The sequence below is a fragment of the Macaca nemestrina genome, chromosome 10 (assembly GCF_043159975.1).
Source record: "Macaca nemestrina isolate mMacNem1 chromosome 10, mMacNem.hap1, whole genome shotgun sequence".
Lineage (NCBI taxonomy): Eukaryota > Metazoa > Chordata > Mammalia > Primates > Cercopithecidae > Macaca > Macaca nemestrina.
Genome location: NC_092134.1, coordinates 111221771 through 111239622, shown reverse-complemented (window position 1 = coordinate 111239622; position 17852 = coordinate 111221771). Strand labels below are relative to the sequence as shown.

At 36.0% G+C, this 17852-nt stretch overlaps 1 protein-coding gene across 50 annotated transcripts in view; it reads right to left on the bottom strand.

Moving 5' to 3' along the window:
- LOC105484188 (caprin family member 2) overlaps window positions 1-17852 on the bottom strand; it is a 45766-nt gene that overhangs the window by 15668 nt on the left and 12246 nt on the right. For 43 of the 50 annotated variants that reach the window (XM_071071933.1, XM_011745630.2, XM_071071934.1 and 40 more), the window contains 7 exons: window positions 16146-16232; window positions 9992-10230; window positions 8685-8767; window positions 6438-6605; window positions 5340-5383; window positions 3756-4433; window positions 1094-1216 (listed from right to left, as the gene is read on the bottom strand). In XM_071071933.1, the coding sequence (XP_070928034.1) occupies window positions 1094-1216; window positions 3756-4433; window positions 5340-5383; window positions 6438-6605; window positions 8685-8767; window positions 9992-10230; window positions 16146-16232 (1422 nt within the window). The remainder of the gene's footprint in view (window positions 1-1093; window positions 1217-3755; window positions 4434-5339; window positions 5384-6437; window positions 6606-8684; window positions 8768-9991; window positions 10231-16145; window positions 16233-17852) is intronic. The other 7 variants (XM_071071950.1, XM_071071951.1, XM_071071952.1 and 4 more) reach the window with 2 other exon arrangements.

Genomic DNA, 17852 nt, shown 5'->3' with positions numbered 1-17852 from the left:
TCCCAGATGCTCAGGAGGCTGAGACAAGAGGATCGCTTGAGCCCAGGAGTTCGAGGCTTCAATGAGCTTTGATCACACCACTGCACCCCAACCTCGGCCAGCAGAGTGAGACCCTGTCTTTAAACAAAACAAAACAAAACAAAAAAACTACAACAGTAAATCTAAGGACTAAGTTGGAAAAGAAATTCTTGACCTTACTAAGGTCCTACACATAGCCATCAATCCTAGTCTAATCAGAACCCCCATTTTTATTACACCCAACCAAAGAGCACCTATTTATCTCAACCATTTACTAGCTCATGCTGTTAAAACACTTCCATGATGAGAAATCACTCTCTTCTGCCTATCTCGGTTCTCCCAGAAAAGTTTCCAGTATTTTGCACACTTAAGCTACACATTTGCAGGGAGCATTTTAGTTCTTTCATCTTCAAGTAATCTGATGGTATAGGCAATTCCTACATTTTGCAAATAAGTGTTGGAGGTCAGTTAAACAGCTGGTAAGTAACAGAATTTAAACCCATGTCTATATTCAAAGCTCAGGATCTTTTACTAAACAAAAATACTTATTTGACTACTTTAGCCCTCAGTAATCTCACACTATTCTCAAATTCTGTGTTTCTCACAACATAAATATATTGTATAACACAATTTATCATTTAACTGTTGATTTAACAGAAATTTACAATCTTCTACAACTGGAATATAAATTCCTTGAAGGCAATGAATGTCTTATTTTCTGTATCTATACTACAATGGTACCTAACAATACCAAGCATAGAGTAGGTTCTCACAGTTCTCAGTACTGATGATCTATAGCAGTAATGATACTTGTGCAAGTTAAGCTTTTCACATGCTTACTTCATTTTTTTTTTGTTCTAACAAACTTAGGAAGTAGGAACAATAATCCTCATTTTTCAAATAAAGAAACTGAGGCAGAATCAAGTAATTTGCCTAAACTCCAGGCTAGGAGAGCTAGGAGGCAGCAGAGCCAGGACTTGACAGAATAATCAATGCTCTTAACAATAATTTCACTGTAATATTTCCAATTAGAATCCCCATGAATATCATTTAAGATTTTGTAAATGACTCATACTTGCATAAAGTTACAAGTTCCTTGAATCTGGGTCATCAGATCCTGCAGTTTTTCTTTCCTCAATACTGGATCCTTCGGAAGGGTAGAGGAAGAACCTACAGGCTGATGCATAGGCTTAGGCACCTACAAGATAAACCCATAATGTGTAAGAGTGAAATTCAAATTCAAGAGCCTAGTCTAGGAAACAGCTTATCACTACATCTTAAAGGAAAAGAAAAAACAGCAATGTTCATTTATCACAGATAAAGAATTTTCTCATAAATACTGTTTCTAAATAAGCAAACTTTAAACAGATTTTCCCCTTCACAATTTTCATGGAACTCTTTCTAAAACACAAAATTAAGATCCAGCAGAACCTCCTTGTTACGAGTGTTTTCATTATGGACACGAGTTACCATATGTCCTCTAGTATAACACACCAATGACCATGAGACATACCAATGATTTTTTTTTTCCAGGGCAAAAATTACTACTACCACATTAAATATACATCCCATTTTTAAGATGTATCTGATTTCAGAAATCAAAATGTAAATACATATATAAATACATACATGCACATACCCTAAAATTGAGGGGGATACACTATATTTTGTTATAAAGTAAGTACACTCTTGGGGGCTACTGATATTCATCCTAAATTGCTTAAAATTGCTACACATCCTGAATTAGACCAATTTACAGTTACTTTTTAAAGCTGTCAACATGCCAGTCTCCACTAGCTCCTCTTCTCCACCTTCTAATTCTCAAAGAAGATACACAGCTAAGTTTGTCAAAGGTACCAGATAAAATAGAGTTAAGAGACCGTAAGTGAATACATATGAGACTCTTTCAGGAGGAAGGTATGAACATTAGTGATTAATTTCATGTTATCTAGTCTTTTGGCTTTGAACTCTATTCTGCATTTGACTGTACTTAGTCAATATTCTAGACAGCTCAGATTCCAAGACAGAGAGAAAAATACTATATTACACATAGAAGTATCCTCTCCTCTCAGTAAATGAAAAACCCTGCAACTTCAATATAATGCTATCTGTGCCACAAAAGCAAATTAAATATGTTTTGACCTTTCCAAATATGCAACCCTGATTTTAAATGCAATTCATCAAATAGCATGATAATATTCTGGTATGATAAAGGTTCTGCATTGCTATACCTACTGGAATTTTAAACCACGTTTTTAAAAGCAGCTTTATTGAGATATTAAATTGGGTTTTAAAATATGTTTTTCAAAATAGTTATATTACAGTTACGGTTGTGTGACATTTGGTTAATAAAATAAAGCTGCTAATCTTCCGCAGGGTCAGGAAGAAGCTAAAATTAATATTAGCAACTTGAAAGGAGAAAGGGGAGCAAAACAGCCACATAACTCTAAAATTTTGTTTCCATAGCAGAATTAAGCCAAGGGTAATTTACTTATAAAATGCAATGCTTTGCTTTCCCCAAGCAAAATGTTTTTCACATTATTAGAGGGCCAACGGTTTATCAGAAAGCCTTTAGCTAAAATGGCAAAAAAGTGCAAGGAAGACTACTCCACAGAGATAAGAGATCAGTGGAAGCACAAGTTCATACATCTCAGCAAATGACGTGGTAACAAGTTTACGTTATAAATAGTAGTAAATAAGTAATTTACAATAAAAGGCAACCCTAACATAGTACTGTACCCAAGAATTATTCAATGTAAGTTTTATCTACCTGAAATAGGTTATTTATGCTTAAAAGAATGTGGCCTTATATTTTAACTGAATCTTGTACTCCAAAACCTAACTACAAAATATTTAACGCCAACACTCTTCCTATCTTTGGAAAAATTCTCATTTTTGAAATGGAAATAGAGAACTAATTCAAATCCTTCCCCCAACACTGAAGTATCCGCAACCAACCTAGGTCTCTATAAACCACCTTCATAAAGACCTGGGCTAAACTGAGTGACCATAAAGGAGCAGAAGAGAAGCAAGAGAATATAGAAAAATATAACTTGTCAGAAAAAGTTACTCATATAGCAGGTAAATGACAACAAATGAAATACAGTATCACCCATCCTGTGACAAGCATTTACATTACTCACTTGTTCACACTATGGTCTTGTCTAAACTATCTACTATTTTCATATCATGTTATGTTGTTAAAATTTTGGCATTAAAACAACATTTTATAATTGCAGAAATTTCATCTCAGATTAGGCTCAAAGACAGACTAGATTAGCTACCAGTTTTCAAGGGAAAATAATAAATCTACCCACTAAAGAGGGTGAAATATTTCATACATTAACTTCACACGGGTTTTGAAGAGAACTAAGGCCGGGCGCAGTGGCTCACGCCTGTAATCTCAAGCACTTTGGGAGGGTGAAGTGGGTGGATCACGAGATCAGGAGATACAGGCCATCCTGGCTAACGAGGTGAAACCCCGTCTCTACTAAAAATACAAAAAATTAGCCAGGCATGGTGGCCTGCATCTGTAGTCCCAGCCACTCAGGAGGCTGAGGCAGGAGAACTGCCTGAACTCGGGAGGCGGAGGTTGTGCCACTGCACTCCAGTCGGGGTGACAGAGTGATTCTCCATCTCGAAAAAAAAAAAAAAAAGAGAGAGAACTAAAAAGTCATTACCACAACACCTTATTTATGCCTACACTGACAGAAGCAGAATGATACAGATCAACTCACATCTTTGGGTTCTGTGTTAAACTTCCTGGGCAGGAGCTGGTCATTTGGTATGAGGCTTGCTGTAGCTACTCCCCAGGACTTTGGAGAAATCTGTGACTGTGATGTTAAAGAGTGTTTTTGACTCTCAACATTGTTTTCCCAGGATTTTGGAGTCTCTGGCTGTTTTGAATCCTGTTCTTCACACATGGGAGTGGTCCATGACTTGGTGGTGTTCTGTTCACTCTGCACAGAAGGTGTCCAAGACTTTGGAGTTTGCTTCTTTGGATCTTGTTCTTTCTGCAGCTGAGCTGGCCACAGCTTTGGTGTCTCCTGCTTCTTTTGTTCCTCTTGAACATATCCTGCTTTGGATTTAGGTGTTTCTTGCTTCCACTGGCTAGGAGATGGCTTGGATTTGGAGATCTCCTGCTTCTTCTGCTCTTCTGGCAGAGTAGACCTGAGTTTTGAGGTGTCTTGTTTCCTCTGTTCTAAGGAAACTGCAGGCTTGGATACCTCCTGGTGCTTACCAGGAGATTCCCAGGACTTAAAGGATTCCTGTTTCTTCTCTTGACCATCTGGTTCAGTAAGCATATCCCAACGTTTTGGGAGATTTGGTTTTCTAGCATAATCTGCTTCCCAAGGTTGCTCCTCGCCTTGTTTGTTTGAATAATCTACTTCTGTCATATAGCGTCTGTTAAGAAACTAGATAGAGAAACAATGCACTTAAGTCACAAAATTCATAGAAGACCTTGAAGCGAATATTCAACTCTATTAGTATTGCTATGTCCACTGATCTAAGTTGTTGCACTAATATGAAATTTCTGTCCTTATTCTACTTGAAAAGACTTTCCTACTTCTCTTTCCTACTTTTCTGTCCATTCTTTTTTCCTCAATTAACAGAAATACAGACTTCGCTACTTCAAAAGTAGCAATTTCTGTTTGACTTGCCTAAGACTGGCAACAATTGCTTGATTCGGACTCTTCTACCAAGGTTGTTCTGCCTTTGCCAGCCTTAGGACCCTTCTCCTGAGGTGACTCCCTCAAACATTAAAAGGCAGACGATAGTTCAACTTCAAAGTTAAATTACGTAACCTTAAACCTTACATTTCCTAAGCTACCAGTGTTTTCTTTATTTCCCCTATACATCAATTACACTGTTTTTGAATCTCCCGTTCTTTTCAGCTTCCCATGAATTTCAATGTCACTTCAGAAAGAGAATAAATACCCTTTTCTGCTACCAATGTGAGTAAATTCTGGAGACGGCAAAGTCCTGTGCATCTTAAAGTTCCTCTAACACAGGAGGCAAAAATAGCTAACACTTGGGCAGTCAGTGTGCCAGGTCAAATTCTAAGTAATTTAGAATTTAGATCAACCTCTTTAATCCTCACAATAACCCCATGAATTAGTCATTATCATTATCCCTATTTTACATATGAGGAATAACAGACACAGCTGGACCAGACTTCTTGCCCAAAGTCCCTAAGCTAGTAAACTGCAGAACCAGGGTTCAAGCTCGGGCAGTCTGGCTCTAGAGCCTTAGCTTCCAACCACAACCCTATACAAAAGGCTGAAAAATCAACATCAGCAAATTGTCCTTCAGTATCTTACCTCTTGTGGTTGTATCTCTGGCTGGGCAAATTCCATTAGAGACTCTGGGATGAAAAAAAGAATTCGAATAAACACTACGGGAACTATAAGTTTTTAGACAGATTACAACTATAATTCATTCTAGAAACATATTTCAGAAGACTCATAACAGAAAAAGGGCAATACGATCAAGTATATTGATGGCAAGAGGAATTCTATTGCTTGTTAGTCCAAAGCATGTGGTCTAAGGCTAGTTCAAACTAGTAGCTCTCCTTATGTAAGACACTTCACAACAGTCAAGTTTCAGTTTCAAACTGATATCTGATTGAAAATAAGACTATTTCCTCTTACCCTAAAACACAGTTTTTTCAAGTTAGCATTATAGCTCATGTCCCATGGGGTAAAAATTGGTCATCTCAGCTTGAAATAGAGCCCTTAAAAACCTCTTACAAGCCAGCTTAAGGTTAGGAGGGGATAAGAGAGTGGAGATACTTAAGTACTGGACTTTGTATTAAGAACTAAGGGGAAATAAACATGGAAAATGGTTTGACTCTTGCTTATGGCTACCAGAACCCTGCCTGGACTACCTCCTTAGAAGAGATAGTTAATAAATCCAAGTTTGGTAAACAAAAGCAAAAGTGCCATTTGCTCAAAATATTTATTCCCCAGGCAAATGGTAATTTTAAAAGTGTATTTTCTTTACTGACTTTAGCACTTTTTTCCCCTGAATCAATATTTCAACCTTAGGTTAATTACATCCTCATTCTACTACAGTATTGGATTCTACCATAACTTTCACTGTAAACAATTTTAAACAGAATTATCCCACTAGTAGTTTAACAGAGAAGTTTACTGAAATTCCATAAATGCCTCCTTTTAACCAATGTATTCTTTTGGGACAAAGTACAAACTAATATTTCTAATAAGATTCACTCTGTAAATCATGGTGATAAAGCCTACAGATGTTTTATAAACCTAGGTTTATCCTGCAGTAAGTAAAGATTTCCATGCATGTAGAACCTTACAAATTAAAATAAGGCAATCATTGTACAATATGTGACTCATTTGGGGTATTAAAAAATGCAACCACTATAAGGATTTTCAGAGGTCACAACAAACCTGACTCTTTGACAGATTCAGTCTTCGATAATTGTGTTTTTTTCTCTGATTGTATTAGCATTTCATCCTCCAGTGGTACTTCCTTTTCCTTGGCATTTTTGGGAACTGGGATACTTTCAAAATAGCCTGAGTTCAGCAATTTAGACAGTAGATCTTTCAAGTGTTTGTCTAAGAAAGAGTGATTAAGACTTAGTTGTCACATGACCTCACTGAAAATTACTGGGAAATCCTAATTTTATCCTAGTTGTAGTACATCGTTACAATAGTTTACATTGATGTACACAATACATCGTTACAATAGTTTACAACAGTTTACATTTTCATGGTACTGACTGGAGAACTTATCAGTACCGTGAAAAGTAAATATGCAGTCCATCTTTATTTTATGCTGAATCAATACGAATTTTAACAAGATCAGAATCTCAAAAGTTCAGCAAGTCACTTTAGTTTCTCTGGACCTCCATTTCCACCATTTGAAAAATGACTAAAAATCAGAGACCCTAATCAAATATGTCACAAAAGCATACATCTATTCTCTGAGATGAGAAATAAATCATTTTTCCTATCTGCTCTCAAGACATCACAACTAGCAACCACTCTATCTTCCCCAAATAATTAAGGCTTTAGAGAAGTAAAAGTCAGTTCCTCAAAATCTATCTATTAGGTTGGGTTAGAAAGTCCTATATTGGACAATCTCTATTAGATTACTAATATTATTCATCTATTTTAGAAAACCCTATCTTGTACAAACTCTGAAGTATTTTTAAACTACAAAATTCCATCATGAAGATTTTACTCGAGTTACGCTGTTTGTCATTCCTACCACCTGACCATTTGATGATCAAGAAAAACCTTAAAATGATGCTGAAGTCACTACACTACAAATAGGTCTAAAGTCATTTTATTTGAATATCCATTAAAAACATAATCCCAAACTAAGCAGAGTTTCCGTACTTCATTTGAGTATATTATTCCTTTCATAGGAGTACTATGACATAGATTTTGTCTTTAAAAAAAAAATCAGCTTTCAGATATAATTTACAGGCAAAATTATCCTATCTTAACTGTACAGTTTTAACAGATATTTAGTTGTGTTACCACCAGAATCATGATACAGAGGATTTTCATCAACCCAAGAAGTTCCTTACTACCCCTTTTGCAATTAATCTCCTCCCCTGACCCCCTGAAAACCAATAACCTGCTATCATTCCATTATGTCTTTTTTAGAATTTCATATAAGTGAAATCATACAATATGCACTCATTTTATGTCTGGCTTCTTTCACTCAGCATAATTATTTTGAGATTCATCCATGTTGTTACATGTATCAACAGCTCTGTCCCTTTTTTATTGGTGAGTAGATTCCACCGTATGGGTATACCGCATTTTATCGATTTATCAGCTGAATAAAGCTAATATGAACATTCATGTACAAGTACTTACATGAACATGTCTTCATTTATCTTAGGTACTAGAAGACCAATTGCTTCGTGTTGTGTGTGCTTCATTTTATTAAAATATTGCCAAACTATTTTCTAAACTCATTTTGCATTCTAACCAAGAAATAAACTTTTAATTTTGATTTAAGCTTGAACGAACTTAGAAATCTTAAGATAGTTACAGATACTTGGATTTTTTTTTTTTTCAACGAAGCAATCACTGGTAACAAAAATATTTACTACCTTCTAGTGAGTTTTCATTACTCTAAGCTAGTACACAAAGCTATGTACTTCATGTCCAGTCATTTGTATTTGGTCATTTGGCCAAAATCTATTTAGCAAGCCAAAAGAACTGTCTTTCCACAGACCACTTCCGGATCAATAGACAACAATGTTTCAATAGACTATAAAACCATTCATACATTCTTAGGCTGATCTAGTAGATAAGCCTCGATTATTAACACTGTGTGAACTTAAGATTCTTAAATAGAACAGGTACTACCACACAGAATAGAAAACTGAACCCCAAAATGATCAAGCTAGTGTTGAAGCCAGCACTTAGCTCTATTTCCAAATCATATTGACTTGCCACTTCAAAACTCTCCCTGAATTCCATTTTAGTGACTAGGGTTATACAATAGCTGCTTTTAACAGAACTAAACAAAGGGATCATTCTCCCAATGAATATACTATTGTCAGACATGTAAGTTCTGATGGACTGACACAGTTTAGACCCTCAATATCATACTAAACTTCTAGACATAAAGTTTAGTATTTACTGCATAAGTCCAGAGTAGAGAAAACTCACATGTCGTTCCTACCACTGCTTTCTCACTACCTTCCAAAAGGTCCCAAAAGTACAAGGATGACTGCTCCATCTGGTCTTCAACACTGACAAGGAAAAGCAGCAGCAGAACAAAGTGGCTTTAGAAGTACATATATATGGAGCAGCACAATTTATGCAATATAACCCATTAACAGACAAGACATTCAAATGTTAATTTTGTCTTTTTGCTCTTTGGAAATAAAAAAAATTGAAATGTATACACGGTGACTAAATGCCTGCTCGAGGATTTCAAATGTGAGAATTTTTCCTTAAAACAACTAAAATATGGATTTTAGCAAATAAAACTATTAAAGAATAGACCAAAAAGAGTTTAAAGCTGCCAATGTAGTATCATTAGTTCAGGTGTATGCCCTAGATAAAAGAACACTGGAATAGAAATATTAAGAGCCACATTTGACTTTAAAGAAAGCAGCTTATTTAACAAGTTATGTTTTGCTTACATTTCATATATTAAAGTGAAGCTACATTCCCTGAACCCACAAAAGCAAAGAAAGCAATGTACAGATGATGATGATGGAGTAGACTATCAGCATGAGAATTTAAAAATATATGGCTATACATAGGCAATTAAGAGTTCTATTAGGTTTCTCTCTGATCAGAGACTGACTTCTAGTAACTGTTGAAATCTGACTGTACTTTAGTATGGCTAACAAATACAAAGCTGGAATAGCCTGCATCTAACAAAGCAAGAGCAAAGCATCTGTCCCCTAGCTGATTTACTCCATCAAAACAAAAAGAGCAGTGGATCACTGTGAGGGAAAAAAATCAGACAGCCCCAATTTGCAGGCTTTAATATTTTAAACTATCAAATGTATTTCTCACTAGTTATTCACAGCATAATAAGAACACCAAATAATTCTTATTTTGAAAGTTTAATGATACCGGCCACATTAAATATTATTTACCTCTACTTAAGTATAGCAGAAGAAAGAAGGCAACTCTGAAAAAATTATTTTAAAAGTTTTAGAAATAGATATAATATTATACTTGTACAGGATTAAAATTTGATGCTCAGACATTTTTTTAAAAATCAGTATTACAATAAAGCAGCATGTTAATGAGACCATTCAAATTCACTTTCCTTTCAGACAATCTGTCAACCCTGTCAGAGTCTGGGCCAGCCAAAGTTTCCATATTGAATCAAATTAATACTTTCTTAATTTCTCTCTCCCCCTCTCTAACACACGCGCACACACACACACACACACACTGCTAAAAAGCTAAAGTGTCAAGCGCTTCATTTCAGGAAAATCTTTTCATTAGCTTACCTCAGACTTTCATTTCTTTCAGGGCAGGTCAGTTTTGAAAACTTAATGAGGTAGTCAAGTTCTTTTGAAGGCAAATACACTGCACCATTCAAACCCCCTTTGAAGTCTTTTTGTACGTGTTCCTGTGTCAAGTTCTGCAATACATACTGAACTTGAAGTATAGTTCGAAGCTTTTTCTTCTCAGCCTCAAGTTTTAGCATGTGCTCCCTTCTCTGCGCCTTCTTCTGCGCTTTTAGTAGCTGTTAAAACAAATGGCTAATTAAGGGTAACAATTCTCTACCATCCCATGTTAGAAATACGTGTTCTACAAAGTCTAAACCCAAATAGCTGAGATTAGATGATAAATCTTATGACTGTCAAACTATCAGTTTAGTCTGTCTCCTTTTTGAGCTAAAGAAGTCACTGAGTAATAAACTGGTTTGTCTCAGGTAACTGGAGCCAAGGGGGTCAAATATCTGACTCCCAAATCCAGGATATGTCTAGTACTGCTAATATCACCATGATGAGCAGTGAAGTACCAATCACTGACGTCCATATTCATTTCAACATTTTACTCTTTCACGTTTATGTATATCAGTCCTTTTTGGACCTTTTAGGATTTTTATTTTCATTTCATATTCCAGGGGAAAATATATTTGAACTAAAAAGGTCAATTTTCAATCAACCAAAGACGACTGGCTAAAGCATAAGGAACTGAAAAGCTAACGGACATAAAATGTCTTCCAAGTGTAATGCCAAAAATCAGTCACAGCAAACATGCTATTTTTGTTTAAGAAGTAAAATTAAAAAATTTTAAATAATAATTTGCCCTGTCAGTCTGGACCGAGCTATATCCTCCAATATTTAGCTGACAAAACAGATACAGAAAATAAATGGAGCTTAAGTTTTCCCTCAGGCCAGGCACAATGGTACACACCTGTAATCCTAGCCCTTTGGGAGGCCGAGGAGGGTGAATCACTTGACCCCAGGAATTCAAGACCAGCCTGGGCAACATGGCAAAACCCCATCTCTACAAAAAATACAAAAATTATCTGGGCATGGTGGTGTGTGTCTGTAGTCTCAGCTACTCAGGAGGCTGTGGTAGACAGATCGCTTGAGCCCAGGAGGTCAAGGCTGCAGTGAGCGGTGACGGTGCTACTACACTCCAGCCTGGGCAACAAAGTGAGATCCTGTCCCCCACCAAAAAAAAAAAAAAAAAAAGTTTCCCCTCCAACAATGTGTGTATATAGATTGAGCAGCCCTAGATCTACTCTAAAGCTTAGAACTATAACACCTTGAAGTCTGACATAATGTTCATGGGTCCCAGAAAGGACTTGCCATTTAACTAAAAAGTACTATTCTGGACTTGCCATTTAACTAAAAAGTACTATCTCTTTCCATTAAGAAACCTAAAAAGTCTTTTCCCTCCATAGTTTTTCTGATTGTAACGTTTCCGTCATATTGGATATTTCGCAAGGTATGAAGATTAAAATACAAAAAAAAAAAAAAAAACTAAGATTTTTTTCTATAGATGGGTCAAAGTACTTTGATATAGCATCAATATTTTAAATTACATAAAAGAGATGTTCATAAATCCTAACACATTAAAATTGGGGGGGGGAAATCTCATGAAAAAGATTCACTGTGGCATAATTAATCCCTTCCTAGGGCATGTGGAAGCAACTTTTGATTTGTGCTACTGCTAGGGGCAGAAAGATAGTAAGTGAAGATAAAATTTTGAGAATGAGAAATAGACTGGTTGAAGGTTGCATGAGCAAGCACATTTTCTCAGATGGGAAAGGCTCAGTAAGGCTTTTTCCAAGACCTCAGTATAGACTGCATCAATAACACTTACCAAAACTATAGGATTCTCTGATCCTGCTTGAGAGAAGGAAAGAGGATGGAGGTGGCACTCCTAGCTCTCCAAGACACTGGGATTCTCTTGGACAGAGTTTCATCATGGTATAAGCAAAAGCAACTGATTCGCAGGGCATCTTCAGACAATTATACCACATGATTATCTCAGATTTATCTTTGGCCAGTCTCCCAAGGTAGGACTGGGTGGTTGTATGGGCTCATGCCACCTTGAACTTCCCCTATCAAAGTATTTTTGGGTTTTTTGTTTGTTTTTGAGACAGAGTGTCATCATGCCATCCAGCCTGGGGTGCAGTGGCACAACCAAGGTTCACTGCAGCTTCGACCTCTTGTGCTCAAGTAATCCTCCCACCTCAGCCTCCTGAATAGCTGGAACCACAGGTACATGTCACCATACCTGGCTAATTGTTTTTTTTATTTTTTATTTTTATAGAGATGAAGTCTCCCTATGTTGCCCAGGCTGGTCTCGAACTCCTGAACTCAAGCAATCCTCCTCCCAAAGGGCTAGGGTTACAGATGTAAGCCACCATCCCTGGCTATTTTTTATTTATCTGTGTCCACGATGACAGGGACTACATCTACTGTTCACCAATATTCACTAATGCTCAGCACAGAGTCTGACAAATATGAGGGCCTCAAATTTTTGTTGAATAAAATCAAGTAACAAGAAAGTCTCCCAGATCACAATCAGGTGTCATGAAAAGCCACGGACGAGAGCCAATTTCTCCTTCTTTAGATGAAAATTAGAAAGGTAAGTTACATTGTTCTCTTTTTCCAGTTAAGGACCAGTTTGGAAAGGAAAACAGAAGAAGTAAACCACTCTTAATCAGTAGTACGATAAAATTGGTAACTTGGTTTTCTGTGTGTGTGTTTGTTTTTTTTTTTGAGACGGAGTCTCACTCTGTCACCCAGGCTGGAGTGCAGTGGCGCGATCTCAGCTCACTGCAAGCTCTGCCTCCTGGGTTCATGCCATTCTCCTGCCTCAGCCTCCCGAGTAGCTGGGACTACAGGCGCCCACCGCCACGCCCAGCTAATTTTTTGTATTTTTAGTGGAGTCACGGTTTCACCATGTTAGCCAGGATGGTCTGGATCTTCTGACTTCGTGATCCTCCTGCCTCAGCCTCCCAAAGTGCTGGGATTACAGGCGTGAGCCACTGCGCCTGGCCAATAAAATTGGTTTTCTTAATCGAGACTCAGAATGATGAATCCCTACCAGGGGACAAAACTCATGAGGACAAAGCAGAATGTGACAAGGTCGAAAAGAAGGACTTCCAACTTTACTTTGAAGGGAAAAAAGAAATTCCACGAACTGCAAAACTGGCTATCATAGAACATGTCTGACAAAAGAAAAACTTAAAAGAGGAGCCCAAAAATTACCACAAAAAAAAAAAAAAACTCAAAAGTACTGCCAAGCACCTTTTAGGGTCTTGATTCAGTAAGACAACCTCCAAAGTACTTTCTCATGTCACCTAAAATGAAAGTAAATCTCAAACACAGGCAAGTAAAAATAATTTCATGGATATTAACAAAATTTGGTGAGTTGGGAGCTACCTCTAGACTACAGCAGAAAAACACACACATACACACACACACACACACACACACACACACACACACACAGATAAGACACTATCTTCATGGTATAGAGAAAAAGCACCTAGGGCCATATCTTGGCTGTACCACTTACTGGCCATATGACTTTGAATAAGTTCCTTTTACTTAAATGTAAAACCTGAAACTATAAAAACCCTGTAAGATAACCTAGAAAATACCACTCTGAATATAGGAACTGGCAAAGATTTCGTAACAAATATGCCAAAAGTAATCACAACAAAAGCAAAAACTGACAAGTTAGATCTAATTAAACTTAAGAACTTCTATACAACAAAAGAAACCATGAACAGAGTAAACAGACAACCTACAGAACGGGAGAAAACTTCTGCAAACTATGCATCTGACAAAGATCTAATATCCAGTATCTATAAGGAAGTTAAATAAATTTATAAGAAAAATAAACATTAAAAAATGGGTAAAGGACATAAATAGATACTTTTCAAAAGAAGACATACATGTGGCCAAAAAGCATATGAAAAAAAGCTCAACATCACTGATCATTAGAAAAATGCAAATGAAAACCACAATGAGATGCCATCTCACACCAGTCAGAATGGCTATTGTTAAAAAATTTTAAAATGACAGATGCTGGCAAGGTTGCAGAGAAAAGGGAATGCTTACATAATGTTGATAAGAGTGTAAATTAGTTCAACCATTGTGAAAAGCAGTGTGGCGATTCCTCAAAGAGCTAAAACCAGAACCACCATTTGACCCAACAATCCCATTACTGGGTATACATCCAAAGGAATATAAATCATTCTACCATACACGCATATGTTCATTACAGCACTATTCCCAATAGCAAAGACATGGAATCAATCTAAATGCCCATCAATGATAGACTAGATAAAGAAAACGTGGTACATATACACCATGGAATACCATGCAGTCATAAAAAAAGAACAAGATCATGTCCTTTCCAGGAACATGGATGGAGTTGGAGGCTATTATCCTTCGCAAACTAACACAGGAATAGAAACCAAATACCACATGTTCTCATGTATAAGTGGGGGCTAAATAATGAGAACACATGGACACATATAGGGGAACAACACACACTGGAGCCACTTGAGGGTGAAGGTAAAAGGAGGGATAGGATTAGAAAAAATAACTATTAGGTACAAGGCTTAGTACCTGGGTGACAAAATAACCTAAACAACAAATCCCCATGACGTGAGTTTACCTTTATAACAAACCTGCACATATACCCCTAAACCTAAAATAAAAAGAAGAATTTTTTTTTAAGTTTTTTTAAGTTTTCTTAAAAAGAAGAATAAGTCGCGCATGTAATCCCAGCTACTTGGGAGGCTGAGGCAGAAGAATCGCATGAACCCAGAAGGCGGAGGTTGCAGTGAGCCGAGATTGCGCCATTGCACTCCAGCCTGGGCGACAGGACGAGACTCCGTCTCGAAAAAGAAAAAAAAAAAAAAAAGATTCCTGATGTGTAAAATCGGACTATTTACAGCAACTTCCCAGACTATTGTAAAAATCAAGTGGAACCACATAGGTGCCTGGTACAAGGTAGGCATCGTTTAAACATTTTTAATCTAAAAAGAAAAGAATACATTAGAAAAATACAGACCTGAATGAAAAACTAAATTGTTATTGGGTAACTCTGAGTAAAGACAGAAGACAGAAAATTTTAAACATCATAAAAGTATACTTCTAACTATATTTGTAATCCTTCTTAGCCAAGAATTAAGATGGTAAATGTCTCCAGCCTAAAATAATTTTTTTGATTCCAGAGGAATGGAGAAGAGAATTTTAGTTCACTATAAAGAAAAATAGGCCAGGGCGATTGCTCACATCTGTAATCCCAGCATTTTGGGAGGCCAAGGCAGGAAGATCCCTTTAGTCCAGGATTATAAGCCTGCAGTGAACTACGATCACACCACTGCATCCAGGCTGGGTGAGAGAGCGAGACCTTGTCTCTAAAATACAATAAAAAACATATATAATTTTTTTAAATGAAAATATCAAAAAAAATAGAAGAGATTATCTTATGAGGCATGCTCTCCACTCCAGGAATGAATTTATTTAAAGATTTCTGCAATTGTTGGAACATGACCTTTAAAGGATCTTCTAATGCTAAGATTTGAAAAAGTAAAGAATACTTCATTGAGAAGTGTTTAAGACTTCATATTACTGATTAAATTTGTCAGAGATAAAAGTTTGAACTGCCAACATAGAGAACCTAACAAGTAGTGGGGCCAGATTTAACTCTATTTAATGTGAGTCATTAATTTTCCCATTAATAATTTTCATGCTTTCAAGACTACCAACTCTGGCGTCTCGTATGTTAAATAATGTGAAAGAAGCCTATCTTATATAAATTTACAAGCCTATATTCTAAAATATCTTTAATAAATATACCTTGTCAAAAGTTTGATTCCCTTTCTCAATGATTTCTATAATTCTATAATTAAATAACATACATTAGATAACTAATGCTTTATTCACAATGTCTCATATTCAGATGCCATTTGTGTTCTCCCTTGAGACTACAGAAATCTGAAAAAAAACTAGTTCTCCAACAGTTATCCTCAACCCTCCATCCCAATAAAATATCAGCAGAAATTAGACGAAGAATAACCAAACACCATTATTAGACACTGACACACTTGACATTTTCTCCAAGATCAATGGTTAAAACTGGTTTCAGGAAAAGCAAAGAAAACATACTCACATCTAGGCTCAACCCAGAAAAGGTTTTCTGAAGCTCCTTGGCAAATTCCAAATTATGTAGCACTTCTTCATATTTCTCTACTGCTTCCTACCAAATAGGATAAGAAAACATCAATTTTGTGACTGTTTAAGTATAAATATGTGAAAATAAGTATTTCTTAAACACAGAAGAGGTTTAAGACCTTATCGCTATTTACTATACATACACAAAAAAGTACTTGCCTAAAGAAAAAGAAGAAAGAGTATTAATACAAGTTATATTAAGTTGCATTTAAAAATTCAATTCTAATGCCAGAAATTCAATTTTTATATTAGAAATGAGTCCCAATTTTACCCCTATAAAGTCTAAGATCAGAAAGGCCTGTTGGTTTTAATAGCACTGAGCCAATAGGATTTCTCTGTTAATATTCATTCACTACTCAAACATATTACACAAATAGCACAGTGAGTATCAAACAGATGAACAACCAACTTCAAGACATTTATAATATGGTGGAAAGACTTAGAATAATTACCTATAACAGACAAAAATAAATATTATAACAAACAATATGCAATGTCCTACAGGAAATTTAAAGGAGCAAAAATTTTTTTAAAGATTTCCCAGATGAGCAACACTGACAGAAAAGAGGGGGGGCATTTCATGGGACTTTAACTCAAATCTATATGGAAAGAGAAAGGACCAATCTGAAACAGAACAAGGTGGAGAACCTGCACAACCAGATACATATTATAAAGCCTCAGTAATTAAAATAGTAAAGTATTACACTCCAAGGTATCTACCCAAAAGAAATGAAAACATGTCCACATAAAGACTTGTATATAAATGTATACAGCAGCGTAATATCCCAAAATGAAAACAATCCAAATATCCAGCAACTGGTAAGTGGATAAACAAAATGGGTACACATATACAATGGAATACTAGTCAGCAACAGAAAAAAATGAAATACTGGTATATGCTATATAACATGGATAAACCTCAAAAATATTATGCTAAGTAAAAGAAGCAAGATGCCAAAGACTATTTTACGTGAAATGTCCAAAAAAGACAAATTTATAAAGCTAGAAAGTAAATCAGAGCACAAAAGAGAACCTTGAGGGGATGATAGGAATACTCTACAATGAGACTGTGCTAACAAGCTGGATAACTCTACAAATTTACTATAAACAAATGTATGCTTAGAATGGGTTTACTTTGTGTTAAGTACATTATACCTCAATAATGTTGAAAAAATAGACTAATATTAAGTCTTTATAAAACTATAGAATAGGCCTTCCTATGTAATAATACCAGTATTAGTATAAATTGGTACAATAATTTTGGAAAACAGTTCAGTATTTTCACCTATGAAGTTAATCATAAGCATGTCCTACAGCCTAATGATATACCCTGAAAAAAAAAAAATCTTACCCCTGATTCTCAGTAACACCTAAAATACTCCTCAAAGTAAAATTCTTCATAGCGACGACCAAAAAAAAACCTCAAGCATCCATCTATTTACAGACTAAAATTAAGTAGAGAGAACCAAATAAAATACAGGCACTTGCATTGATATAAAAACACTAAATATAATGAGTGAAAAAAGCAAACTGCAGAACATATAGCATGATACTACTTACTATAACGTACAAAAAAAGCAACTCTAACAGGGCAGCCAAAAAAAAAAAAAAAAAAAGCTCTTAAAAGCAAGGGAAAACTTCAGGG